Here is a 26,790-nt window from a genome sequence, read left to right on the forward strand (position 1 = left end):
GGCCCGGGCCCCGCTCGGAATTGGGGGGCGCCCGCAGGAAGCCACGCAGGTGAAGTTGTGGGACCCCGGACGTGGGAAGCGCCCGAGGAGAGCAAACGTCTTTCTGCCCCTCTGGCGGCCACTTCCCATCCCCGCTACCAGCCTGGGCCAAGCCGCAGAGGTTCACAGTGTCGGGACAACAGTCCCCGGGCAGACCCTGCTGCCCACCCCGCGGGGTCAGTGACAGGCGGACCTGGAGACCCGCCATTTGGGGAGGAAAAGGCCTGCAGGAGACTCTGGTCTGCAGAAGCAGCCTTTACGTCACTCCGTCGCCGGGGTTAACTGGTGGCCCGGCTGGGCTGGAGCAGCCCCCTGTCCAATACGGGCAGGGATTGCTCCAGCCCCACCGGGCCAGCCACCTGCCCACGGTGGACCCAGCCCGGCTGGAGCTGCCCCCATTCACAAGCCTGGCCTGGCCAGAGCAGCCCGCCCGCCCCCCCCGGTTAAGCGATTAAACGGGATTTCACATCCCGCTCCGTGGCCAGTCCAATGCGAGGGCCAGCGCACCTGGCTGTCCTCCTCAACCACAGGCCGAGAGCCTCTGGCCACGGGGGTCCCAGGAAACTCCTCTCCCCCAGCCGAGGGGCCAGGCCTGGGCGCGCCCAGGGGCCCTTCCCATCCCGCTCTGCGGCAGCACTCACAGGGTTAAGTAGCACCGTGAGGAACAGCTCCCCTCCATTGATGATCTTGTCCAGCTCGCTGGAGCCGCCGGGGTATTCGTTGTAGAAGATGGTGTGCGTGAACAAGCCACAGGTCTGCCGCGGGAGCACCTGGGGGCAGAGGAGTCCGTGCGGGGGGGAACCGCGCAGCGATCCAGTCCCCTGCTCCTGCCCCACCGTGACCTAGATCTGCGGGTGCCCCCACACCTGGGGTCAGCACCGTGGAACCCCCGACTGGATTCTCCCGCACCGGAGAGACAGAGCTGGGCTGCTCCAACCCTTTAGGGGAGAAGGGGGAAAGTCCCCAATCTCTGAACTACACCTGCACAGGCAGCCGGGGGGCTTTTGGGGCGCGATACTCCTGGATCTTCCAGCGACGCTGGGAAATTGTTACTGCGCTCTCCTGAGAAGACAGGCCGGCTCTGACTTAGCGGCACCCCCTGCTAGCTGGCTGCTGAGGATTCATACCGCAGAGGCGACCAGGGCAGCCGCGGTACAATGCGGCTCGTTCCCCCTGCTGTTTGAGCCAACCGGGCGCCCGCTGCTGAATCCGCCTGCGCCGGCCTCTGTGCGGCATGTGCCATGCAGGGAGGCGCTTGCGACAGCGGAGACGGCTTAGGCTTGGCCGAGACGCAGCGACCCCGCTTCCTGCAAGCCACAGGCATGCTGGGAGCCGAGAGTCACTGGTAGGCAACGCTCAAACCTGGGTCCTGGGGGCACAGGGTTCCACGTCTTAGCTGGAACTCTGAAGCCAGCCACGCTGGCCACCCAGCTGACTGTGGGTGGATTAGGCAGGGACGGGACAGAGGAACAGGATCACCCCCCCCCCCCCCAAACATCCCATTCCACCTACCATGATCCCATTGTGGATAAAGCCCCGTCGGTAGCGGGCTGGTTTCAGGTGGGGGTACTCCTCCGTGCTGGTGACTCTGATGGCCCAAACCTGCTTCCACGCTTCGTATAGCTGCACGTGGACGGGGTACACGCCGGAGTGGTGGGGCGCCACGGCGTACCCCATGTCGGTGGGGATGCCGTGCTCCTGATGGGAGGGGAGCGGGAAGGTGAGTGCGCTAAGCTACAGGACGCATGAGCTACAAACGACCTAGCGGGAACCCAATGGGGCCCAGCGGAGCTACAAGCTAGATCCCTCCTTGGGTGAGCTGGGACGAGGGGGCAGAATTCTCAACTCCAGCCCACGCCCCGGCGAGCTCCTTGCCTTGCCTACAGTGGTGGAGAGGAAGAGCAACCAAGGGAGCTGGACACGCTGCACCGTCCGACAATACTCCACCCTGCCAGGGCAACTCAGGCGTGCCCTGCTTCTCCTGGCTGCCAGCTGGGCCGCACGGAGATCAGGATCCCCCAGGCTGCGGCCACCCAGGCATCACAGTCATGCTCCAAGCAGGGCTGGTGCAACAACCCCCACAGAACACTGTGCTTAGCGCGGCCAATATCCTCCCCTGTCCGCTGGGGCTGGGAAGACCATCATCCTCCCAAACCCCCCCAGCTTTTCCAGCAATTCTACAGCTCTGCTGCCTCCTCTCAGGAGCCAAGAAGCGCAGAGAGGAAAAATGAGCATTATGTGAAATTCTGAAAAATTCCCCAGAACAGTCTCAGCCTGGTTTTGGCACAAGGGTCCGTTTGGGATCAACTGGGGATAAGAGTAGTTACCTTATCAGAGCCAGTGTGGCCAGCCTTAGCTCAGATCCAGAACACCAGCAGCAAAAAGGCCAGCGGGTTAGCACAACGAGCCGTCCGAGACTTTAGAACCCTTTGGGGATGGGGGCAGAGTTCCCTGTAAGCCAGGTGCTTGTGCAGCCTCTCAGGAGAGATTCAAATGCTGCCCAGCTGATTAGCAGAGCGGCCACAGTTGGGATTTCCGTTTCTACTGGTGGTGCACATGCCTTGGTGCACACAAAACATTATTCCACACATGGATGGAAAAAGTCCTTGGCCTCTGTTTGTCAGAGGCTGGAGAGGGATGGCAGGAGACAAATCGCTTGATCATTGTCTTCGGTCCACCCTCTCTGGGGCACTTGGTGCTGGCCACTGTCGGCAGACAGGCTACTGGGCTAGATGGACCTTTGGTCTGACCCAGTACGGCCGTTCTTATGTAAGTCCACATGTGGATGGAAAAGATTAGAGGGAACACTGGCCAGTGGGGGTGTGTATTAACTCCCCACCTAAAATGTTCTTTATCCTCACCACATGCTGCCCCCACCAACACAAAAAAGTGGGGAAGCTCTTTCCAAACCCAGAACACAGGCACTAGCGGACTGGGTCAGACCCATGGTCCATCCAGCCCAGTGTTTCTTAAACTTTTTAAGACCAAGGAACACCAAACAATTTTTTTTTAAATGAGGAACATTGAGGATTTTTTGTTGAGTAAACAAACAAACAAACAAAAAGGATCAGAGGGAAGTTGTTGGGAAAAAAAGGGTCGAGGGAAAGTTATAGAGGAAAAAAGCATTGGGGGAAGTTATTAAGCAAAAAAAAAAAAAAACACCTGCCCCTTTAAGGGCTGCCATTTTTAATTCTGTTGTTCTCCGTGGCACACCGGTGTGCCACAGAACACAGTGTAAGAAACACTGATCTAGCCAGTCTCTGACAGTGGCCCCCATGCCAGATGCTCCACAGAGAGGTACAGATTCCCATCGCCAGTCTGGCTCTCGCTGGCTCCCCCATAGGCTTCAACTCAAGCTGCCGACCCAACGCAAAAGCTGACTTGCCATGTCTTCCCCGCTATCTGAGCCGAGTTAGCATACTCCTGGCTGCACAGGTGTGGCTGGCTGGGGCCCTGAAACCGGAGGATGTACAGACAGGCTTTCCCCAGCTCACAGCACCTCGGGGATCTTACTATTCACGGAACCAGAGGAATTAGCTTTTTAATTCTGCTAGCCTCTGCAGATGGCTGCTAGGCTGAATTAATGAGCACCAGCCAAAGCCTGGCGAAGGCCTGGCAGGTCGAGATAAACACCCAACTCCCCCATGGCAGGTCAAGGCAACGACTAATTTGCCAGACACTATAATCTGCCTGGGCTTGTACCTAGGGCACGTTCCCACAAGGGAATCCTGTGCGTCCTCCCGCCTAGGGAAGGCAAGACCTGTAGCTGTATCTACAGTCGGCTTTCCACAGGGAGGTAACCAGTTCACGGGACACGAGGGATGTGGAAGTGTAACTGCACACGGTCACACGCAGGCTCCCGGCATGTGCCGGGAGCCGACTCCCTGGTTACGCATTTACCTAATTCACCACATTTTAACATCCCTACTGGACTTGTCCGACATACTGGATTAGCGACTCTGGACACTCCTCACGCATTTCTCCCAAGCAATCCAGCACCAGAGTCTGTAGTCTGGGACCAGGGCAGCCTTTGCCAACGTGGTAATGTGCTCCAGTTCATCAGCCATCCACTAACTCCAATTAAAACTGGAGTGAAGTTAAAACTCACACAGTTAACCTGTGGAACTCCTTGCCAGAGGATGTTGTGAAGACTAAGACTTTAACAGGGCTAGATAGATTCACGGAGGTTGGGTCCATCAATGTCAGGATGGGTAAGAATGGTGTCCCTAGCCTTTGTTTGTCTGGAAATAGGTGACAGGGAAGGGATCACATGAGGATTACCTGCTGTGTTTGCTCCCTCTGGGGCACCTGGCATTGGCCATTATCGGCAGACAGGACACAGGACTAGATGGACCTTTGGTCTGACCCAGTCTAACCGTTCTTATGAAGCCAAGCTCTTTGCCTTCGCCCGGGCCAGGGCCATATTTAAAATTGAGATCAACCAACCTCTCTTACTCAGGGGTGGGAAAATGTTCCGCTTTGTGTGATGCGGTTAGATCAACCGGACCCCCGCTGCAGACACAGCCAGGGCGAGGGAAGAATTCTGCCCTCCACCTCGCGGCTGCCTTGGGGGGGGATTTACTGCAGGGATGGAAAAGCCATAGTGCACCTGCACTAGTGGCACCAGAGCACCGCAGCTGCACCATGGTAGTGCGCGTTGTGCACACACAGCCGGGGCCTGCACACGGGCTTGGACCAGAGTCATTACTTCAGATGGGCGAGGGTGATTTTTTTAAAGTGCAATGCACTTGAACCTCCATAATCCGGTGCCCCTGATCCGGGAACACTCGGGGTTCGGACCCTGGCAGGGGGAGAAGGAGGCGGCTCTGTGCACTGCTGCCCCCCCTCGCCCCTGTTGATCTAGAGGCTTTTGCCTGCCGCTCGCATAGCGGCCGGGGTGGTGCCTGGGAGCAGTACAGAGCCACATGTGTCTCTGGGAGCAGGGCACCAGGTAAGCACCCACCCTCATCCCGCCCACCTCCATCACTCCCCCTCCCTCCTTCCCACATCCCCAGCGTACTCCTCCACCGTCCCTCCCCTCCAAACCCCACTCCCTTACTCCCCTTCATCATGGCAAACCCTCGTGGTTTGGAAAATTCCATAATCCGACAAAGCATTTCCCAAGAGGTTCATGTGTCGTTACACTGTGCAGTCACTACTGTAGAGGCTGTTCTGCCAGTAGAAAGGGGTTTATACTACCAGGTAGTATGGATTATTCCCTGGAAATCAGCTCTACTGGTACAAGGCACTTTTGCATCCACCCCGGGACGGGAGCCGTGCAGGTGTAACTATCTTGGGCTGGAGAGAGTAGTACAACTTGTGTGCAGATGAGTCCTGGATCTCAAGTAAGCACCCGCGGAACTGCCTGCCATGGGATAGCTAGGTAAGGGGTTAAAAAACTCCTTCGGTTTTCAGTTTGCCGCCTTTGGACAGGCCATGCCTTGCTCTGGTGAGAAAAAGGCTCAACAGAAACAGAGGGTCAGCCTTCTCAACGCCACTCATGTTATGCCCCTCAGATCATTTTGTCTTTGACCTGATAGTTTTAATCTCCCCGGCTGCCGCTCAGCCTCCAACGCAGGTGCAGACAGATAGAGACGAACACGGGAACCTGTCTTAGGCCAAGTCTATGCTAGCGGAGAAGGTCAAATCAAGATACGCAACTCCAGCTATGCTAATTACATAGCTGGAGTCGAGGAACCTTGATTCGAGTTTCCCCACCGTCCTCACAGCGGAAGGCCGAAGCAAATGTTCTCATCGGCTTCCTTTACTCTTCACAGGAGCAGGAGTATTGACAGGGGCGCCTTTTGAGTTTGATTAAGCAGGTCTTAACTAGACCCGCTAAATCAAACTCCAGAAGATCGATCAGGGCAGCAGATGACTGTCATATCTCCTACTGCTCTTATGCAATGTTCTTCCCCTTACAAACAGAAATCGTTACCACATCCCCCAGGAACAAGCCTGAGAAGACAGGAGGAGAGCAAGAGACCTGGGAGTCTGAGATGTCACTGTTAAGTCCCCAGCCCAGCAAGCATCCCCCATGGCTAGAGAGCCCCATGCCTGGCATCTTACTCACGACAGCGAATTTCTTGTTCATGGTCATTTGCTCGGCAAGCACCGACTGGTTGTGGAAGAGGTGAGGCTGCATGTGACTCCACATGTGGGGGAACCACCAGAACTCCTTGACGTAAGACAGCAACAGGTCGTCTCCTTCGTCTTCAGCATCCGTGCCTGCAGGGGACAAACCTAGGTCAGCAGCCCCGCCACGACAAAGCCAACGCACTGGTGTCTGGCTCACGTGAGAGCCTGAATGCCCTGCTCAGGGTGGGTATGGATCGCAAAGGGCAGGGCTCTCCGACTCCCACCCTGAAAGCAGTGAAAAGCTAACATAAGAATGGCCAGACTGGGTCAGACCAAAGGTCCATCTCGCCCAGTGTCCTGTCTGCCGACAGTGGCCAATGCCAGATGCTCCAGAGGCAGTGAACAGAAACAGGGAATCATCAACTGATCCTTCTCCTGTCATCCATTGCCAGCCTCTGACAAACACCATTCCTACCCTTGGCTAATAAGTATTGATGGACCTGTTCTCCATGAATATATCATGCTCTTTTTGAACCCTGTTAAAGTCCCGGTCTTCACATCCTCTGGCAAGGAGTTCCACAGGTTGACTGTGTGCTGCGTGAAGAAAGACTTCCTTTTGTTTGTTTCAAACCTGCTACCCAATAATTTCATTTGGTGACCCCTACGTCTTACGTTTTGGGAACAAGTAAATAGTTTTTCCTTATTCACTTTCTCCACATCAGTCAGGATTTTATAGACTTCTATCCGGGAGACCAGGACCTTACACTGCCCTCCATGAGCTCTCTGCTGCTGCTCGGATTCCCAGATGGCCACTAGAAAGCTGCAGCCGTGTGCGAACCCCCCAGCACACTTACAATTCTGGAGTGGATCATTATCTTTACAGTGACCGCAGATGCATGTGGTGCTTAGCAGCCTTTGCTGGCCCTGCCTCTAGGAGAGCAGAGAGAAATCTGGCTTCTCGGTAGCTCGGAAGCCATTTAATCCAGGTCGTGAGCCCAGCCTGGATGACGGCATAAATCCCTAGAGAAGAGTCCGAATCCTCAGCCCCCGAGAGGGAGCAGCCTCCTATTGGTGCACGACTGGAGATGGCACGTTGTGAACAGGCGAGAGTGTCTATTGACGCGTTTAGGTGTCACGTTCCCCTTCCCCAGGAAGCGCGTAACCCGGCATCGCAGCCCACTGCCCGGGGGAGTTGGCCAACTGCCGCTGAATGGGCTGGCTCACACAGCTCGTCACCTCAGCAGGGCACGGGGTGGCGCGTGGACGGCAACAGCCAGAGCCCAGCAGGTACAACCTGACTTCCAGCCCCGACGCTGGCCAAGGTACTGGCTCTCTCTCCGCCTGTATAGCGGGAAGGGCAGCTGGCGACAGTAGCTTGGTGGAGGACAAATATACAGGCAACTGGGTGTAGCGTTTTCTGTTCCCGGAGTGAACCGGCCAGGCCCCGCTGCCACTCAATCAAGGCAGGCAGGCACCTGGGGCCCATTAAGAGCTCACCTGAAGCAGCAGATTAATCAGGGACCCTGCAGCCAATTAAGGCCTGGCAGGGCCAGTTTTAAAGGCTTTCCCTCCAGAAGGGCAGAGAGAAGGCCAAAGACTGAGAGGGAGGAGGTGCCCTGAGAGAGCAAGGGCTTGGGAGTGGGGCAGAGGGCTGGGGAGGAGCCGGAAGGATCTTTCAGGGACCAGGGAGACGATACTGGGAGGGATCGTTTGGGGAAGCAGCCCAGGGAAAGGCAGCCAGACGGGAAGTGAAGGAAACGCTGACAGCTGTCGCTGCCTTAAGGTCCCTGGGCCGAAACCCGGAGTAGCGGGTGGGCCTGGACTCCCCCCACCCCTCCGGGGAGGGCAGGACTACGGAGGGGTGTCACCCCAGACTGTGGAGGGCGGCTGAGTAGGCTGTGACCCCTGCCTCTAGTAAAGGGCAAGGGGCTGTGCTGTGGGTCACCGCGAGCCTCTGAGGCAAACCCAAACCGCCAGGACCCACAGGACCCTCGGGGCATGGCCAACACTTTGCCACAGGAGGGAAAGCGCTTTGCGGGGTGACGCAAGGCTAGAGCTAGGGACTCTTACCGGCCAAACCCTGTAAACGCCTTTGCCGGCTAATGCGTGGGGTTGCGCTCAGTTGGTTTTCCAGAGCTTTCCCCATCTTCCAAGCCCCTGCCATGACAACACCACAGAGGCCTGGCTCGTGCAGGCAGAAAGTGCCCTGGGAAGGGGTGTTGTCACTCACGACACTTCCACAGCCGCCCTCTCCGCTGTGCCAGAAGCCCAGGGGCCGGGTGGATGGAGAGGGACGGCGAGGGTCTCTGGAGGTGAAACCGCCCTGCCTCACCTGTGTGGAAGAATTTCCCTGAGTATCCGAGGTTGAAGGTGAAGTTGGGGATGTGGGTGCGCAGCTCGTTCTGCGTGTCAAACAGAGCCTATGGCATGGAGAGACGATAATCAGTACCGGACACACGGCATCGTGCGGGAACCTGCCCCTGTGGTGCAGCCGTGCGGTGGGCCTGGCAGTCACGTGTGCGATGGCTGCTTGGTTACTCTCGCCACAGCACTCCCACCCCCCGCAGATGCTCAGAGGGCACCAGATCCTACACATCGCCTCACGAGGGCCACAGATAATGCACCAGCATCCTAGAAACACCCCAGTCCTAGCTCTGTGCACAATGGGCTCCATGCACCAGTGTCCAAGACACATCCCCCGACTTTGCTCTGTGCACAATGGGCTCCATGCACCAGTGTCCCAGACACCCCCAGCCCTTGCTCTGTGCATCTGTGTCCTGGTCACACTCACCCACCTCTGGCCATGGCTCCATGCACCAGCGTCCCAAACACCCACCCCACCCCAGACCTTGCTCCATGCACCAGTGTCCAAGACACGCCCCCAGACTTTGCTCTGAGCAGACTGGGCTCCGTGCAAGTGTCCCAGACGCACCCCTCGCCTTCGATCCATGCACAATAGGATTTGTGCACCAGTGTCCCAACCACGACCCCAGCTCTTGCTCCATGCACCAGTATCCCAGACCTCCCGGCCCTGGCTCCATTCACCATCGGCTCTATGCCCTAGACACACACCCTTGGCCCTTGCTCTGTGCCCCAGTGTCCCAGACACCCTTGGCCCCTGCTCCAGGCACAGTGGTAACATCAGGGTCGCCTCCCCCAAGAGCCCCGGCCGGCTGAGCGGTGCCCTTTGCGGTACCTTTACGTCTTCCACCTTCATGCGAGTGCCCTCCTTGCCCACGAAGATGTCGTCGATGTCCACCAGGAGGTAGCGGTCCAGGGGCAGGGAGAGCCTCTTGCCGGTCAGGAAGGAGACGGCGTCCACGAAGACCAGCTTGTGCAGCCAGAAGCTGAGGTTGTTCCCGAAGAGCACGCGCTGGATGCCGTCGTGCAGGCCCAGGTCCTGCACCACGGTGGTGTGCAGCGCAGCGTCCACGCTCAGGTGCGGGATGGACTCGGCCGACTTGGTCTTGGCCAGGAGGACCGGCTCGTAGGTGGAGTGGTTGGACTGGAAGACGGTCCAGTCCTCCCCCGGCAGCAGGCCCTTCTCCACCTCACTGGGGCGCGTGATGTACAGCAGGGGCGACTTGGGGTTGATGCTGCAGTCCTTCAGCCCCAGGTTGGAGTGGAGGAAGAGCGGGAAGCCCTTGAGCTGGGCGCTCAGCAAGCTGTTCTCGTTGGCCTGCCGGGGGAGAGCCCGCAGCGCGAATGAGCAAGGCCTCCAAGGGACCCAGGGAGCTAGGGGAGGACTGCCCCGGGGCATTTACAGGTGTGACTCCGGCCCCCGTGCTCACCTCCAGCCCTGCCCTCCCACCCCCGGGCCAGGCCACCGCCGGGCTCAGACCCAAGTCGCACCTGGACAGGTCGAGGCAGCAATGCGGGGCCCACGGGAGGCCGGGGAATGGTTCAGCCCGGTCCGGGGAGGCAGGCAAGACAGATGGAAGAACCACAGCGTGCGGAAGCGGGAAAGGCAGCACGTCACAGGCTGCTTCCCAGCACCCCCCCGATCCCCTTCCTGGTGACAGACACACCCTAAATAGCCAGGGCCGCCTCCTCTTCCGCTGAAGAGGGCGCTGGCCTGTCCCCCACTGGCCATGGGAGAATTCTGCCGTCCCCAGTGCTCCCCTGCAACACGCCTCCGGCCGACAGGGCCTGTCACGCAGCGGGGGCACCAATCCTACGCCTGCCACTGAGAGCCCCCTTTCTGCTGGAACGGGACTCCCCCACACGCCCCTGTCCCACGCAGAGAGATTTCCAGGGGGGAGGCTGTTGCCCCCACACGCTGCCCCATCATCTACTGACATTTACACTTCTCTCTCGTGCCGGGCGGTTGGGACGGAGGATCCTGTCAGAGGCTAAAAGGAGCCTGCTGGCTCACGTCACACACACGGAGCTGCCGACAATTAGAAAGGCCGGGGGGAGGGGGGGAGGAAGCAGAGCCATGGGACAAGGCGTTTGATAAACCCCACGGATTCAGCAGACGCTGCCATGCCGGGCTCTCGGGAGGGGAGTTTTCCAGAGCAGGAGTTCGTGCGACTGACAGAGCCCTGGGGCCCGCGCTACGAAGGGGAGGCCTTGCCGCTAGGCTGGGGGCTTGGGGCGGGGGAGAGGCCTCAAGCGGCGCTGACGGGCGACTCCTCCGTCGAAGGGGCGGTGGGGTCAAAAGGAGGCTGCTGGGCGTGTGAGGGAAGCGGATTCCTCTGGCAGGGATCCAGGGAGTCCCTCGCACGCCGGGAGCACAGCTGGATCGCCGAGGGCCTCGCTCCGCGGGTGGGCTCAGCCCACGCTCCCGGCAGCGTCGCGTCTTCTCGAAGCAGCCGGGCCGGCCGAGGCAGGCCCGACGCCGGAGGGTGGGCATGTTCTATTTAGCCTGCTGGTTTCATAGGCCCCCCAAAGGGCCCGGGGGCTTCCCTGCACTGCCAGGGGCAGGGTCTCCACATCTCACGGGGACTCACCAGCTTATTTACGATCTTCTGGGGCTCGATTCCAGGCCAAATTCTCTGGTATAAACAGGTGTATCCAGGGTGACCAGGTGTCCCAACGTTCTAGGGACAGTCCCGATATTTGGGGACTTGTCTTAGATCAGCGCCTATTCCCCCCCCCCCATTCTGACTTTTCACATTTGCTCTCTGGGTGCCCCGGATGGATCTGCATCGGCTTCTAGGAGCCCCCTCTTGTTCCCAGCAGCAGCGGGCTGGGATCTCGATCTGCTGGTGCACCTGCGCCCACGGGGACGGGTTACGTCTCGAAATACAGCCCAAGTGACTGGACTCAGCCCAGTTTGCCTCAAGGGTCCGCCCCCCCCCCCGGCACTGCTTGGTGCTGGGAAATCCCGGGGCGAACGGAAGAGCGCGACGCAGAAGCGCCTCAACACCGGAGCTTTGTGCGAGGGGAAACGGGTTCCATGAGCCGCCCCGATGCCCGGGGAGCCAAACATCCGGAACAGGAGCCAGCCCCCTGCCCACAATCCGCCCCTGCACCCTGACGTGCAGAGAGACAGAAAGCAAGAGCAGGGGGCTGCTCTCCGTCGCGCCAAGGATCGGGCCAAGCTAACCCTTTGCACCTTTGGTCTGGGTGCGTCACCCCCTTGCAGGCCAAAAGGAGACGCCTCTCCCAGCTCGCTGCTGGGAGAACAGACAGCTCCCCGGGACCATGCGATCACCCTGCGGAGCTGGAGTAGGTGGCAGCCGAGCCTCCTCCCCACAGGGCGGGTCTGGAACTCTGCACCTGGCCCCAGCGGAGGGCACAGCTCCGACTCCAGGTTTATTAGGCTCCCCTGGGCAACACCTAAAACAAAGCAGCAGTCCCCGTGGAGCGTGCTCAGCGCGCGGGAGGAGCCTGCTGCTCTTGGGAGCAAACCACAACGATCTCTGGTCAGCTGGGCAGCCGGGACTCACCCAGCAAACGCCCGGGGCCCATGAAGGCCTGGGGAGAGCGTCTGCTACCGGTGTAGTCTGATGGGTCAAACCCACCCCTTTCCCCGACGCGTGCTCTCCGAGCTCTGCCGTCAGCTGCCTAGAAAGACCGGATCCGATTCCTCCCATGGCCAATCAACGTCTCATATTGTCTGTGCTCAGTGGCTTGTCTCCACAGAGTAATGGGACGGGACCGCAGCTAAGATTCCCCACCCCAGCGAGGCAGGGAACCCCGAACGGAAATAGACCCTGGGTTCTTCTGGCCCCCCCGCCCAGCCGAGAGAGCACGGCTCCCCAGATGGCCCGTTCCAGCCCCTTCCCGCCCCGTGTACCTTGAAGAAGCCGATGATCCCCACGCCGTACTCCACGCAGTACTTGTCCAGGAGCTCCCGGTTCCAGGCGTCCAGATTCACATACTTGAGGATGTTCTCGTAAATGATGAGCGCGAAGCGGCCCCGGTCCTTGTCGGTCAGGGTGGGCATGTCCCCCTTGCCGGGGGCGATCTCCGTCCGGTACTTGAAGCGGCTGGATTCCAAGATGGCGATGATCTCCTGGCCCAGCTGAGAGTACAGGCTCTCCACGAACACCAGCACCAAGGGGTCTGTGCGGGAGGAGTCGGCCACCTTGAGGGCCTTCAAGGGGAGCAGGCGGGAAGGAGCGATCTTGGGTTCGTCGCAGTCCGGGCCCGGGACGTCCCCGGAGGGCTCCAGGCCCCTTTTCCACCCATATAAATAATACGCAGAGATGAAAACACTGAGCAGGCAGAAGGCAAAGAGCAGGAGCAGCACTACCTGGGGGGACACCTGTCGGAAACCCCTGCGGAGCCTCCCCAGCACCGTCATCCTGGCCTCCGAGGAGCCAGGTTAGGTTCCTCCCTCCCCCCACCCCACCCCCCCCTCGTGTTCTCAGCCCCCTTCACAGGAACACCCAGGAACACGTTAAATACTGGCAGGCTGCGTGTGCGTGGGCAGGCTCTCCCGCTGGCTGTCGGGTATCCCCCCTGCCTTTTTCATGTCACCATGGCAAATCCATTCGCAGGCCCCTGGCACAGCAGAAACACCCGCGGCGTCTCGGCATCGGCCTCGCTGGCTCTCCGGGGCCGGGCGAGCGGGCGTGCCTCTCAAGGGCATGTCGGCTCCCTGGGTCCATCCATGGTGGCCCAGTCCTGCTGCAACTCCGCACGCTCTGGGGAGAGAGAGACAGGGCGTAAGCAAGCAAGCCTGGAAAGAGCAGGATTTCACACCCCTGGAAACCCAGGCTTTCACATCCCCAGTGCAGAGGAGGCTGCCTAAAGGGTAGGCGCTGCGGGAGATGTGGGGGGGTGTCACTACAGACTCAGAGGCAACACTGCACCTGCAAGTTATGTCACCGTGGAACCCATTTAACAGATCCCTCGGTGTGCTCATTTGCATCCCAGTACCCAGAATGCTTTTCAACTGTGGGACCCAAGCAGGGAGTGAGCGAGTGTGTGTATCTGAGAGGCAGCACAGCCTAGCGGTTCGAGCAAACAATGGCAAATCAAGAATTCCCGGGGTTTCATCCCGGTTCTGCTGTCTGGCTTTGGGCACGTCACAAGTGTCCCCACCTGTATAATGGGGATACCATCAGCTACCTGCTTGCCAGCTACCGGGGAGATAAGAGGAGTGTGAGAAGCTCTTTCCAGATCCATCCCGAGTCCAAGGCAATGTAAACATGCACATATGGCTTCATTTAACAGCTGCTCTGGCCTCGCTTTCTCAGCCTTGCCTGCCTTTTCCAAGGCCTCTGCGGGAACTCTGCTAGATCTGACCTTTCAATGGCATGACTGTCCCAAAGCACTCACAAACTACACAGGTACGGCAGGGACAGGCAGGCGGCCGGCCAACTGGCAAATGGGTGTGTTGCACAACAGGGTGGGAGGGGAAATCCGGGCCGAGGTTGCCAGGACGAACCCCGCTCTGACAGAGGCTGGTGGGATCGTTCATGTCCCGGCAGAAGACAGGGCCTTGGCATTTGAAAGTTTCCTTTTGAAAGACACTGGCAGGGACCTGTGCTCCTCAGAGGGAGGAAGCCTCAACTCAGCAGGGACGGGAAGTCTGGGCTTCCCAGACCTCCGTGCAAAGGGGAAGGGTGGGGAGGGGCACGCACTGATTAACCGAGACACTCCACCGATGCTCCCGCTGATTGTCCGAGGCCTTGAGGCGGCCAGGGCCTGCCTACGTGCTTTCAAGCCAGGCCTATGCGGGAGCGCCTGTCTCGCTTGCCGGCCCACGGCAGCGTGAGAGAGGCCGCAACGTTACCCAGGCCCTGGCAGAAATCCACAGGGCCGAGCGGCATCTGCGCTGGCTTGGCTGCAGTGTGCAGCGCACGGCACTCGCCCCCCACTCTGCTCTGCCCAGAGACAGCCCGAGGGGCCAGAGAAGGAGGTCAGAGGCTCTCCTCGGGTTTCACACCTTAGCAGGTGGACAGGGGCTATTAATAGGCTCGGGTGAGTCAGCGGCAGCACAGGGAAGGCTCTCGCAAAGGCCGAACCACCTCTGCTTCAGCGCAGATCTTTGCTCGGCGGCTGCCTGCCCCCGGCTCTCCTCTCCCCCCCTCCCTGCGCGAGCGCAATGGACAGCTGCAGCAGAGCGGCAGATGCCGCGAGTTCCCACCCTCGCAGGCAGCAGGGGCTGCCGAAGGGGCGCGGAGACCTCCAGGGAAGCCGGCCCCACTCTCTCTGCAGCCGGGCATGCAGCATGGCGGGCACCACGCCGGGCAAGCCAACGGGCGCTTTCAAAATATCAGCCGGAGAAATAACAGGATTAAGTTTGGCCGACTGGGAAGTAACACGGATTAGACGTTGCGAATTTGCTGGGTAATCCCGTCACTCCTGCCTTTGCATGGAGCCAGGCGAGCACAGACCCGCTATTGCCGTAGCCTCGGGGCCAGTCAGAGGGGAAGCTACATACAGCCCCCGTCCCGACATATTGCATGCTCCCAGGCGCTGTCTGGACTGGTTACACTGTATCAGGAGGCGTGACTGCAGCCCGCAGAGGCACAGACCAAAGCCAGCTTGTGTGAGGCCATGCACCTGCCCCATGTAGCCCAGCCCGTTGCACTGCCTCCAGCTAGTTCTGATCTAGCTATAGCACAGCTAGCTTGGATAGCGTGATACCTACTGCTCTATAAGAGCGGCCGTACTGAGTAAAACCAAAGGTTCATGTAGCCCAGTGTCCTGCGACAGTGGCCAATACCAGATGCCCCAGAGGGAGGAATCACAACAGGTAATCCTCATGAGCTCCCTCCCCTGTCTCCAGAGAAACAGAAGCTAGGGACAGCATTCCTACACATCCTGGCTAATAGCCACTGATGGACCTAACCTCCATGAATCTATCTAGCACTTTTTTGAACCCTGTTAAAGTTCTAGCTTTCACCACATCCTCTGGCAAGGAGTTCCACAGGTTGACTGTGTGCTGAGTAAAGAAAAACTTTCTTTTTTGTTTTAAACCTGCTGCCTATCACGTCCTGCGTGCAGAATACCCCCCCCCCTCCATCCACCTACCAATGGGGATCCTCCCCCCACTTCTTACACATCAACCCGGGGTCCAGCCCAGCAAGCAGGATCGAGTGGGACTTGCATCCCAAGGCGTCAAGACGAGAGGAGCGGGCTAAGCAGCTAAGGGTGTAAAACAAAGCAACTCCCACCCCCTCACCAGGCTTCCCAGTGTGAAAGTGGCACCCGCCTGGATTTCCCTACCCATCAGGAAGCAGGCAGCATGGATCTCAGGGAGCCAAAGCCACACCACCTTCCACGAAACCGGAGTCAGAAACTGACCAGAATGGAGCCCCAAGCGCTGATGAAATCACAGGTGCCCTGGCAATTCAGGAGAAGCCAAAATAAATGGAATTGTGTCTCCCCCTCCTCCCCCACCCCCAGCAGCTTGGCTCCAGCCGCAGAGCAGAGCGATTGGCAAGAGAGCCAAGCTGGGAGAAAAGAAAAGGGAGAAGTCCCTGCCCCCTAAGCAATGAGGGACACTCCTTTGCCACCCTTCCCAATTATAACTCACTTTCGAGAGAAATGAGGCTTTCCCCATTCACATTTCCATGCCCCCTACCTGTCCCCGCTCCGTCTCTTGGTCTCCTTGCCCAGCGCAGCCGTCATGCTGAGCATATGGCGATCCTCAAGACTTCAGATAACTGCCGGAGTTCCTAATGCAGCTCAGAGCCGTTGGGGTGCACGACTCGGGTTCGGAGAAAGCTGGCTCTGCTCACCCAGCTCCTAAGGTCTTTCACTCCACCCCGGCCTCAGCCTATGCCCCGCCTCCCTTGCCTTTTGCCATTTCTCCCAAGCAGGGCAGAAGCCCATACATCCCTAGAGTTGAACGTTCACACTCGTGAACAGAGTTGAAGGGAGGCAGTAAGTTAGCCAGGGTGAGCCTCTGCAACAGACTCCCAGTCCAGACTGATACAGATACAGGCTAAGGCCACATCTTCACTCTAGGGAAGAACGACGCTGTCATAATCGATCTGCCGGAGTTCGATTTAGCGGGTCTAGTTAAGACCCGCTAAATCGAATTCAGAGGGTGCCCCTATCAGCAGCTGGTACTCCTGCTCCTGCGAGGAGTAAGGGAAGCCAATGGGAATGTTTGTTCCGGTTGGCCTCCCACTATGGGGGACAGTGGAGAAATTAGAATCAAGGTACCTTGACTCCAGCTACGTAATTAATGTAACTGGAGTTGCATATCTTGATTTGACCTTCCCCTGTAAAGTAGGCCTGACCTAACAGATCTAGAGAGAGGTCTGAGTCAAACACACCTGAACTGTGGGAAAATTCACAGTTAGAATATAAGAACATAAGAACGGCCGTACTGGGTCAGACCAAAGGTCCTTCTAGCCCAGTATCCTGTCTGTCGACAGTGGCCAGCACCAAGTGCCCCAGAGAGGGTGGACTGAAGACACGATCAAGCAATTTGTCTTCTGCCATCTCTCTCCAGCATCTGACAAACAGAGGCCAAGGACACCATTTTATCCCCTGGCTAATACCCCCCTTTTATGGACCTAACCTCCATGAAATTATCTAGCTTCTCTTTAAACTAGATAATTTCTATTATAGTCCTAGCCTTCACAGCCTCCTCTGGCAAGGAGTTCCACAGGTTGACTACACGCTGTGCAAAGAAGAACTTTCTTTTATTAGTTTTAAACCTGCTACCCATTAATTTCATTTGGTGTCCTCTAGTTCTTCTATTTAGGGAACTAATAAATAACTTTTCTTTATCCGCCCTCTCCACACCACTCATGATTTTATAGACCTCTATCATATCCCCCCTCAGTCTCCTCTTCTCTAAACTGAAAAGTCCCAGTCGTTTTAACCTCTCCTCATATGGGACCCGTTCCAAACCCCTAATCATTTTAGTTGCCCTTTTCTGAACCCTTTCCAAGGCCAAAATCTCTTTTTTGAGGTGAGGAGACCACATCTGTACACAGTATTCAAGATGTGGGCGTACCATAGTTTTATACAGGGGCAGTAAGATATTCCGGGTCTTATTTTCTATCCCTTTCCTAATAATTCCTAGCATCCTATTTAGGAATTTGTCACCTGAGGCTTCTCTGTCAGGCAATGAGAAAGCTACCAGTGACTTGTAATCCCAGCTGATCATAAAACAAACAATTTTCAAACTTTTTTGTGAAAAGTGTCTCCTATTTTTAGCTCAAAAATTTGAATTCTGCCAACTCTGTCTGTAACAGACAAGCAAGATCAGCAGATCATCCTTGCCCTTCATCTCTGTGCAAGGAAAACAAAAGCATATGCAGTGCACGCTCTCCTGTTATTTTAAGCTGGCATTTTGAGTTATACATACAGTTGATCCCTGCAGAAAACCAACCACTCCCCTCCCCCCCCACCCACATGCAAGCCAGGGAGAACAAACAACATTTTGGGGAGCCATCGCATGCGACCTTATTCAGTCCAGTCATCTGAACATACAGGAATGAGACCTGTGAGAAATGCTAATTGACTACCGCGGTGCAATTCTCACCAGAGATGTCTGTTCTGCCTCAATCGTTCTCTGACTATAAATCATAAGAACGGTCATACTGACTCAGATCAAAGGTCCATCTAGTCCAGTAACCTGTCTGCCAATAGTGGCCAATGCCAGAATCCCCAGAGGGAGTAAACACAACAGGTTATAATCATGTGATCCCTCCCCAGTCACCCATTTCCAGACAAAAAGGAGCTAAAGACACCATTCTTACCCATCCTGGCTAATAGCCATTGATGGAACTAAGATCCATGAATTTTTCTAGCTCTTTTTTGAACCCTGTTAAAGTCCTGGTCTTCACAACATCCTCTGGCAAGGAGTTCCAAAGGTTGACTGTGCCTTGGGTGAAGAAAAACTTCCCTTTTTGTTTGTTTTAAACCTGCTACCTACTAATTTAATTTGGTGACCCTTAGTTCTTATATTATGGGAACAAGTAAATAACTATTCCTTATTCACTTTTTTCCATACCAATCATGATTTTATAGACCTCTATCATACCCCCCCCCCCCCCGTCTCCTCTTTTCTAAGCTGAAAAGTCCAAGTCTTTTTAATCTCCCTTCATATGGGACCCATTCCAAACCCCTCATCATTTGTTGCCCTTTTCTGAACCTTTTCCAACACCAAGATATCTTTTTTGAGATGAGGCGACCACATCTGTACACAGTATTCAAGATGTGGGCGTGCCATGGTTTTATACAGAGGCAATAAGATATTTTCGGTCTTATTCTCTATCCCTTTTTTAAATGATTCCTAACATTCTATTTGCTTCTTTGACTGCCGCTGCACATTGAGTGGCTGTTTTCAAGAACTAACCACAATGCTTCCAAGATCTCTCGAGTAGTTGTAAAATCTTCTTATTCATAATGGCTATCTACAGATTATACCCACACAAGTAAACAAAACAGCCTATGTGGTTAAAAAGAACCCCGGTATCAAAACCTCACACTCAGACACCCCAGAAGTAAGCCACCATTACCCTGAGCCAACAGAATTCTCTGCAGACCTCCCTTTTCTGCTCTTCTATATAATCATTTCTATCTCTGATTCCCCTACTCATGTTACAGTCATAGCTGTTATTAAACCATCTATTTCTGTATTAGGCCACATCTTCACTCTGGGGAAGATCGCGCCACTCCTGTGATCAATTTGCTGGACTTTGATTTAGCAAGTCTAGTTAAGACATGCTAAATCAAACTCAGAGGGTGCCCCCGCAAGAACTCCTGCTTCTGCGAGGAGCAAGGCAAGCTGACGGAAGCATTTGCTCCCATCGGCCTCCTGCTGGAGGGATGCGGCTAAGCTCGGCTTAAGGTAAGCTGACCCCAGCTACGTATTCTGCTGAGATAGAGCTGTGTACCTTAAGCAGAGCTGCCGGGTCTAGTGTAGACCTGGCCTTGGCAATCCCATTTCACACCTGGGAGATCTTCCTATCGCCCACTACTCCTAAATGACAATGCAGCATGCCGGTCCCTCTGCACCCCAGAAGGGCAGAAGAAAGGCCAAGTAGTCGCATCACTCTCTCTCTCTACCCAGCTTACGTGTTCTAGAAACCTCCAGGCCTCAGCCCGCCAGTGCTCAGTCCTGCCTCAGTTAGCCTAAGCTGTCTTCAGACTCAGCGCCCCTGACAAGGTGCTGATGCTAATGAATGAAATGCTCCTGTGGCCACAGAGATACCATGGCAACACCACACGATTAGGAAACACAACTGTACCCGCCCTGCACCACAACCACCCTCCTCTTCTCTGCCGTGCAAACTGGTGAGGAAGGGGCAGGCGAGAGGGGAGGACGGCAGATGCACCGAGCAATGGATCATTACCCTTTTTCATGAGAAGGGCAACGCCCCATTTCTTCGGGGCTGGAGCGCTAGGTCACTTCTTGCAGGAGGAGAGCCAGCAAGGACACAGCTGGTCACCATCCCTGCTGTGCAACAGAGCCTGTGTCAAGTCTGGGATCATTTGGAAGAAACCACAAGCCCGGAGTGTCTCTCGCCAGCCTTGACAATGCAAAACTCGGATCCAAATTCAGCCGCTTCCCAGTCCTGTGGGTGAGTGCCTGTTCTACGCCAGACACCATCAGGCAGCTGTGGAGTGCCACCGAGTGCTCGCGCTTAGGGGGCGTTTCTACCGCACTGTTACCAAAGCCCTTACCCCCCCCCATCATTCATCCACAACGAAAAGTCTCTGACTTTGGGGTGGCGGTGGAGTGTTAAGCCTGGGCTAGCTGACCTGGCTAGCGGGGTGCCGTTAGTGAGAAGCCGGACTCTGCTTTAATTTGGGCTGGAGCCCACTCACTTTGCAGCAAAGACTGCAGGCACAAAGGCCACTCCAACAGCGACAGTCCTCCAGCGCCTTCCCACAATTCCCCCCAAGGACAGTCAAGTGTTCCCACAACCGACAGGGAAGAACCCTACAGCGGGGGTTCTCAAACTTTAGTACTGGCGGGACCCCTTTCACAGAGCAAGTCCCCCCCCTTACCAACTGAAAACACTTTTTGATAAAAGCTGGAGGCAAAGCGGGGGCCTGGGGTGGAGGTTGACCGTTTGCAACCCCCCCATTCAGTAACCATGCAACCCTCCGAGGGATCCCGGGACCCAGTTTGAGAACCCCCGTCCTACAGCATCTCAGATAAAGAACCCCAGGACACGCGCCCCAGACACACCGGTGAGGAAACATTGAGAGTGCGGCTTTGCCAGGGGCCAGGCCACCTGCTGCTCATCCCGCTTCACCGTGCAACGTGTGGTCCAGGACAGACGAGGCACGGCAGGTCGGTGTGCCCAGCTGCCGTTCTCACCTCGTGGGTCCCCACGGACAGCGTTGCCACATACATTTTCATCTTCCCAAAGCTGGACGAACCAGACACGGACAACCTGTTCGCAGCCGATCTCTAGGCTCCCATGCTTCCTGCCGGCCTCGTGTTTAGGCCGAAGCCTCTTCGGAGCAGGGGTCTTGTCTTTTGATCAGTGTGTAAGCCCCACACGTCCCTGGCACAGAGAAGCTGAGTGCCAGCCCTCAGGGGTGCACACTTTGGGTCGGATCGACAGGAGGCCACGCGGCTATAAACGCACACAACAGAGCTCAGTCCCTTAAGCACAGCTCAGCAACTTCCGCTTAGCAGCTCCATTCAGCCAGTGAGACAGGGTTTCCCAGGGCGACAGCTGTTTGAGTAACAAGAGTGCTGCCACGTTTGAACAAATTCCTCCGCAGAAGCACAATAATAATACTTAGCACTTTTAATCTCCCATGTGCTTATCAGACATTAGTTAACCATTCACCTCCCTCACTCCTGGCAAACAAAGTCCAGCAGCACTGGATGCGGATGGGAAAACGTACGTACGTACACACACAATCTCTAGCTCTATATTGATCCCCCGAGAGAGAGCTAGAGAGAGAGAGAGATGGAACCATTTATCAAGTCACAAAACCCGCCAGCGATTCCTCCTCGGTTTCTTATTTCTTTCCTCATGCAAGATGGTACCATTCCAACCAGCCTCCTCCTGCCGTCACCCATGTTCCTCCTGCACGGAATAAAGTCACAAGTCCTCGTTAGTGACATCAGAGTTCCCATGGCTACCGGCTGGGAAGTGACAGCCAACAGATTTAATGTGGATGCATAGAGAGGCAGAAAAGGAGACAGTTACTGACAGGAAGAGATTATGCATTTGTTTTTAATCACCTGTAAGAGAGACAGGGGAAGGGGGGTGCGAGGAAGGGCTGCATTCAAATCAGCCAGGGCTTTCAGAAGGAGCGCTCATTACCGCACAGCGCTTTAAGAACTTGTTTGGTTTTTAATTCACTGTTTGTAACAATCAGACACTGGACTCTGGGCATTGACAGCTGCTTCCTTAGCGGAATTTTCCATCCCTTCATGGCACATACACACACAAGGCCGCTTTCCTAAGGCTCCTCCCAAGTCGCTGGCTAGAGCAGGGGTGGGCAATCATTTTTTATCGGGAGGGTCACTCCAAGGCTTGGGTAAGTGGTCACGGTCCGCACTTTTCTATGGAGGCGGTGCAGGATCTGGGACAGAGGATGGGTGCAGAAGGGAGCTTGGGATTCGGGTTCAGGAGAGAGTGTGGGATCTGTGAGGGTAAAGGAGGGGGTGCGAAGCATGCAAAGTGCAGAAAGGCAGATAGAGCAGCCAGCTGCTCTGAGCTCTGGAGCTGCTCCCTGCCTATGGGTCCAGTGGGCTGGGCCACAAGCAGGTTGAAAGGCTTGGTGGCCGTATCTGGCCCATCCCGGGGTAGAGGCACTGGGCTGGTCATCGAACCTCACAAGCGGTTGGCTAGCTACATGAGGCCAGACTGGCTCTCAGGTATATGGGGGCAAGTGAGAGCAGAATTCTCCACATAGCCCATTGGCTTCCCCCGGCAGGTCTTTCAAGGTACCACGTAACTGGGAGTTAAGCAAACTGGGCTCTATTCCTGGTTCTGCCTCTGAGGCCGGGGGAATTGCATTTTCAAACAAGCCCATGAATGTTCAATGCCTCTGGATTGCAGATGCCTCATGTAAGACCCTGAGGCCTGGTTTTCAGAGGCGTGAGTACTGGCTGTCCCCATAGAAGCCAATGAGAATGCTCTCCAAGCTGAGCGGAGCTGCAGGTCTCTGCCACTGGCCTGCTGGGTGACCCTGGTCAAGCCATTTTCCACGCTGTGCCTCAGTTTCCCCTCCCCACTCCTGGTCTTGTCTATTTAGCTTGTGAGCTCTTTGTCGCAGGGGCCCATCTCGCTGCGTTTGTACTGTACCTGGCGCAACAGAGCCTCTGCTGAGATAGGGGCCTCGGTGCAGCCAAAACTCAATCCAATGGGCTGCTGCTGTTGGTACCTTGTGGAAAAGGGAACCGAAACCTCCCTTATGGAATTTCCACAGGCCCAGCGACAGGGACAGAAAATCACCAGCGAAAGGCAGTCGGATTCCGGGCTGAGCAACACTGGGACAGTTCAAGATTTGTTTTTTCCACCTCCCCGCCTCCTCTGGAGCAGCGGAAAATAGTTGCACATGTCGAGAGGCCTTTTCCCTTGACACAAATTAGTTCCACTCAAAACTTCAGGTCTGCGGTTTGCCACTAAAGCAGAAAGTCGGATTCAACTTTGGGCCTCTTCAAGTCACTGCCTGGAACGTGTTCTCTGGTCCCTGTGGTGCCGAGCGGAACAGGCAGGCGTCCAGCTCGGCACGGCCCTCCAGAATAAAGTAGCAATGGCGGCAAGGACACAGCGGCAACTCCCCACTGAATGCCCTAGTGAGCTTTTCCAAGCCCCCGAGGGGCTGCAGAACACACGTGCCGGAGTGTGCAGGCTCCATGGGATGGACTATTCTGGCAGGAGACGGGAGTCCAAAGGGCCTTGGCTGGTTTACAGAGGCTGGGTGCCCTTCATAAAGCACCTCCTCTCTCCTCCACTATCCTCCAGCACATTTCCCCCTGGGGCAGGGAGTCAGAACAGTACGCGACACAGGAGGGGACGGGCTCTTTGAAAAGGGACCGTCGAGGTTCCCACAATTCCACCGGTGCTAAAACCAGCCTCCACAGCTGCTCTTTCAATCTCCTTCTGCTCCTCCCCATGGAAGCTGCCACATTGTGACTGTGCTCATGCCCCACTTCCAGAGGCAGCCTGCCACCGCAGAGGGGCAGCCACAGACAGGCATGTGAATGGGGCCTCTGTTCCCAAACCGTGGCCAGCGCTGGTCCTCCGAACCAGCCAGAGTGCTCCAAAATAGACAAGAACCCTGCTCTATCCATTCATCTGGAAGGGCAACACTTGGACTCACTTCTCTGCAGGGGGTGAAGAGTGAAGCAGTGACAGAGCCCTGATGGGTTAGCACGCCGCGATCTACTGCCTGCTTACCCCATGGCTTTCCCTGCTGATGGACAGGCAGCGGTGGTGGCGAATGACGGAGCACGATTTGCCTAACTTCGGCAAGGCCTCAGGAAGCGAGAGTCTGGCTCCTGTCGACACAGCCGGCCTGCGGTTGACAGCTGGGGAGGACGGAAGCCCTACGCAGGCGTGCCTGCTAAAAACAAGCTGGTTGGCTAGACGCAAGAGTAAGCTCGTCAAATGGGACACTGGATTTAATAAACCAATTACCGGGCTGTCTATACACTTGGGAGTAAAGGGTTAACTGGTTACCAGGAAGCATCATCCGTACAGTGCCCCCCCACCCCCTAAACAGGGGGAGCGCCCTGCCTGCCGCATGGCATGGTGGGCCCAGCCTGGTTTGCCCGGAGCACCCCATAGTATGATGGGCCCAGCTGGGATAGAGCAGCCCCTCCACCTGCATCGTGGGGCACTACGCCAGCCCAACCGGGCCCACCACGTGGCATCATGGGGGGGTTCTCCAATCCGGCCCCGCCTACTGTGCCCGCTGTGGGCAGGGGGCCACGCCAACCTGGCCCATTGTGACACAGACGGGGGGCCCACTCCAACCTGAAGCGGCTCTCCCACCCGAGGGATCCAGGTTAACCAGTTAAATGGAACGTTTCACTAGTTAACTTTTTAAAGAGGATTTTACAACCCTGCTCTAAACACAGATGATCAGACCCAGATCGAGGTCCGCGAAGGCGCAGTCGCCCGGTCTGCCAAACCTCGCAATGAAGCTATGCCTGACCGTCAGTCAGCTGGCGTTTAAATAGCTTGCCACTGCAGAATTCCCAAGGATTGCCAGGGTGAAATCCTGACCCCCACTAAAGTCCATGGGAATTCTGATATTGATTTCAAGGGGCTGCAAGTCACCCTAAAGCGACAAAGTCGCCCTCCTCTGCAAAATTTGACTAGCTGCTATGTCTTGTAACCCATAAAAGTACTTAGCGAGAGATTAAATGAATACCAAATATCTCTGCCCATGGGTTTACTCTGTGTATGTGACAACATTTTGGTCTAGTCGGTGTCTCCTGTGTGTTTGGGTCTTTGTCACATGGCAGGGAAGAAGAAAACTTTTTTTTTTTTTAAAGGGAAATGGTGGTTTTACAACTGCAAGAGCCGGCAGGCGGACACTCAGGTCAGCGCAGCACCTGAAAATACTTGAACTGTTTTAAAAAATTAGGTTAGCAGGTCCTTCTCAACAGCAGCTGGTTATTAAATTACACATGGTCAAAAATTAGGATCTAAATATTATCTATGGGGATCAAACCCCAGGGACATTAAAATTTCAGACATCTGGTAGGTTTGTAACAGACACCCAACGTCGGGACCTGGATTACGCACGCTGCTGTGGAAAGAAGTAACAAAGCTATTTCCCGTTCATCCTCTGAGTAGACATCCATTCAATGCCCAGTGATCGTATCCCTCTCCTCTGCCTTGCTCAGCACGGGCATGTGGGTACCACACCCACCTCCCCAAACATTACTGATCCCCGGGCAGGAAATCTCTCGTCTTTACAGCTCCACAGCCTGAGTATACAACTCTTCATAATGCAGCGGAGTTTTTCTCCAGGGGAGATTATAAAGCGAGAGCAAAGAGCCAGAAAGTTGAATTAAATGGGAAAAAAAAAAAATCACCCCTCCCCCGCTATACACAACCCAGCATGCAGGAAACCACCTTACACGATGCCCCGATTTGGTACCTGGAAGGCTGGCGGCTCGCCACCGTATTTAACACGGCTACTCCTGATCCGAGCGCCCTGACAAACAGCATTACCGTCAAACCGGCTTTCCAGGCATCCCCTCCCTGCCCCCAAGCACTGCCAGCCAATGTCAGTGTGCCAGTCATCATGAAACATTAACACAGCAGCTCCCAACTCACTCCTGCTTTGTCTCCTTCCCTCGCAATCTGGGGCAAGTGCTCTCCCAGGGAAGATCGCTGCTTTGACTCAGGCTCGCGGTAAGCGAAAAGGGGTGGGGGATGTGCCACACACGGGTTAAAGGGATTGGGGGGGGGAGAGGCGGGGAGTGGAAAACTACTGATGGCAGAGACAGAAAACTCGCCCGGTTTTGTGAGAAATGAAACAAAACGACTGAAAAGCTGCCGCCGCCACCCCCTTGCCTGCCACTCACACCCTGCTCAGAGTTACTCCCCTCTAGCCAGAGCCACTGTCGCTTGCAAAATCGTGCTGAAAGAAAAGGAAGCAAGCAGGCATGGCCAGGCTAAAGCAGTCTCCCAGGAGCAGCCGTTTCCATGTGCCCCCGCCACCTGGCTCTGAACTCTCCCCAAAGGTCTTGCTGCCCACTCCCCGGGGGAAAAGGCCGGGCCTAGCGTGGCAACAGTTTTCAACGAGGCCACATGCCCACATGGTCATTTCTACGGCAGAGACGAGACTGGGGCATTAAGTCAACAGTCTGCGGGGGGCAGAGGAAAGAAAACCCCAGTGTCCCATTGGCCTGAGCAGCACGAATGGGAACCCCGTGGAGGGAGACAGCGAGCCAAGCCCTCCATGCAGGACAAAAGGAGCCAAGAGAACATGAAGCTGCTGGTTCTAGTTGACGTCCCATGGCTTTGCCACAGCCCTGCGCGGTGCACCGTGTCTCCACACCGACTTTGTGCTGGGGTGAGAAAGGTTCACCGGTAACGGGAGGGGACGGGGCGGCTCCCCACCTGCCGCTGCGTGCGTTTAGTTCGTACCATGGCCGAGTCAGACCAGGTACAAAACAGGGGTGGGGAGCCTCAGCCCAGGAGCCGGATGTGGCCCCTGGCTTGCCTGGATCCGGCCCCCGAAGCTGAGGGGCTCCCCAGCATTGGGGAGCCCACACTGGCACTCCAGTCCCCCCGCTGCTCCATCACAGGGCTGGAGCACACAGAATCTACCAGGCTGGGGGCCCCCCCAGGCTCTGGTGTGCGA

The 26,790-nt window shown here is 56.3% G+C and overlaps 1 protein-coding gene across 6 annotated transcripts in view; it reads right to left on the reverse strand.

Annotated features, from left to right (window-relative positions):
• NDST1 (N-deacetylase and N-sulfotransferase 1) overlaps positions 1-26,790 on the reverse strand; it is a 97,651-nt gene that overhangs the window by 17,387 nt on the left and 53,474 nt on the right. For 5 of the 6 annotated variants that reach the window (XM_075900558.2, XM_075900554.2, XM_075900553.2 and 2 more), the window contains 6 exons: positions 12,362-13,214; positions 9,314-9,796; positions 8,450-8,537; positions 6,113-6,267; positions 1,552-1,737; positions 681-809 (listed from right to left, as the gene is read on the reverse strand). In XM_075900558.2, coding sequence (XP_075756673.2) covers positions 681-809; positions 1,552-1,737; positions 6,113-6,267; positions 8,450-8,537; positions 9,314-9,796; positions 12,362-12,871 — 1,551 coding nt within the window. In that variant the 5' untranslated portion in view covers positions 12,872-13,214. Of the gene's footprint in view, positions 1-680; positions 810-1,551; positions 1,738-6,112; positions 6,268-8,449; positions 8,538-9,313; positions 9,797-12,361; positions 13,215-25,757; positions 25,854-26,790 lie in introns of those variants that run through there. The other variant, XM_075900552.2, reaches the window with a different exon arrangement.

This window comes from Pelodiscus sinensis, chromosome 16, assembly GCF_052426305.1.
Source record: "Pelodiscus sinensis isolate ZL-2025 chromosome 16, ASM5242630v1, whole genome shotgun sequence".
In the NCBI taxonomy this organism is placed as follows: domain Eukaryota; kingdom Metazoa; phylum Chordata; order Testudines; family Trionychidae; genus Pelodiscus; species Pelodiscus sinensis.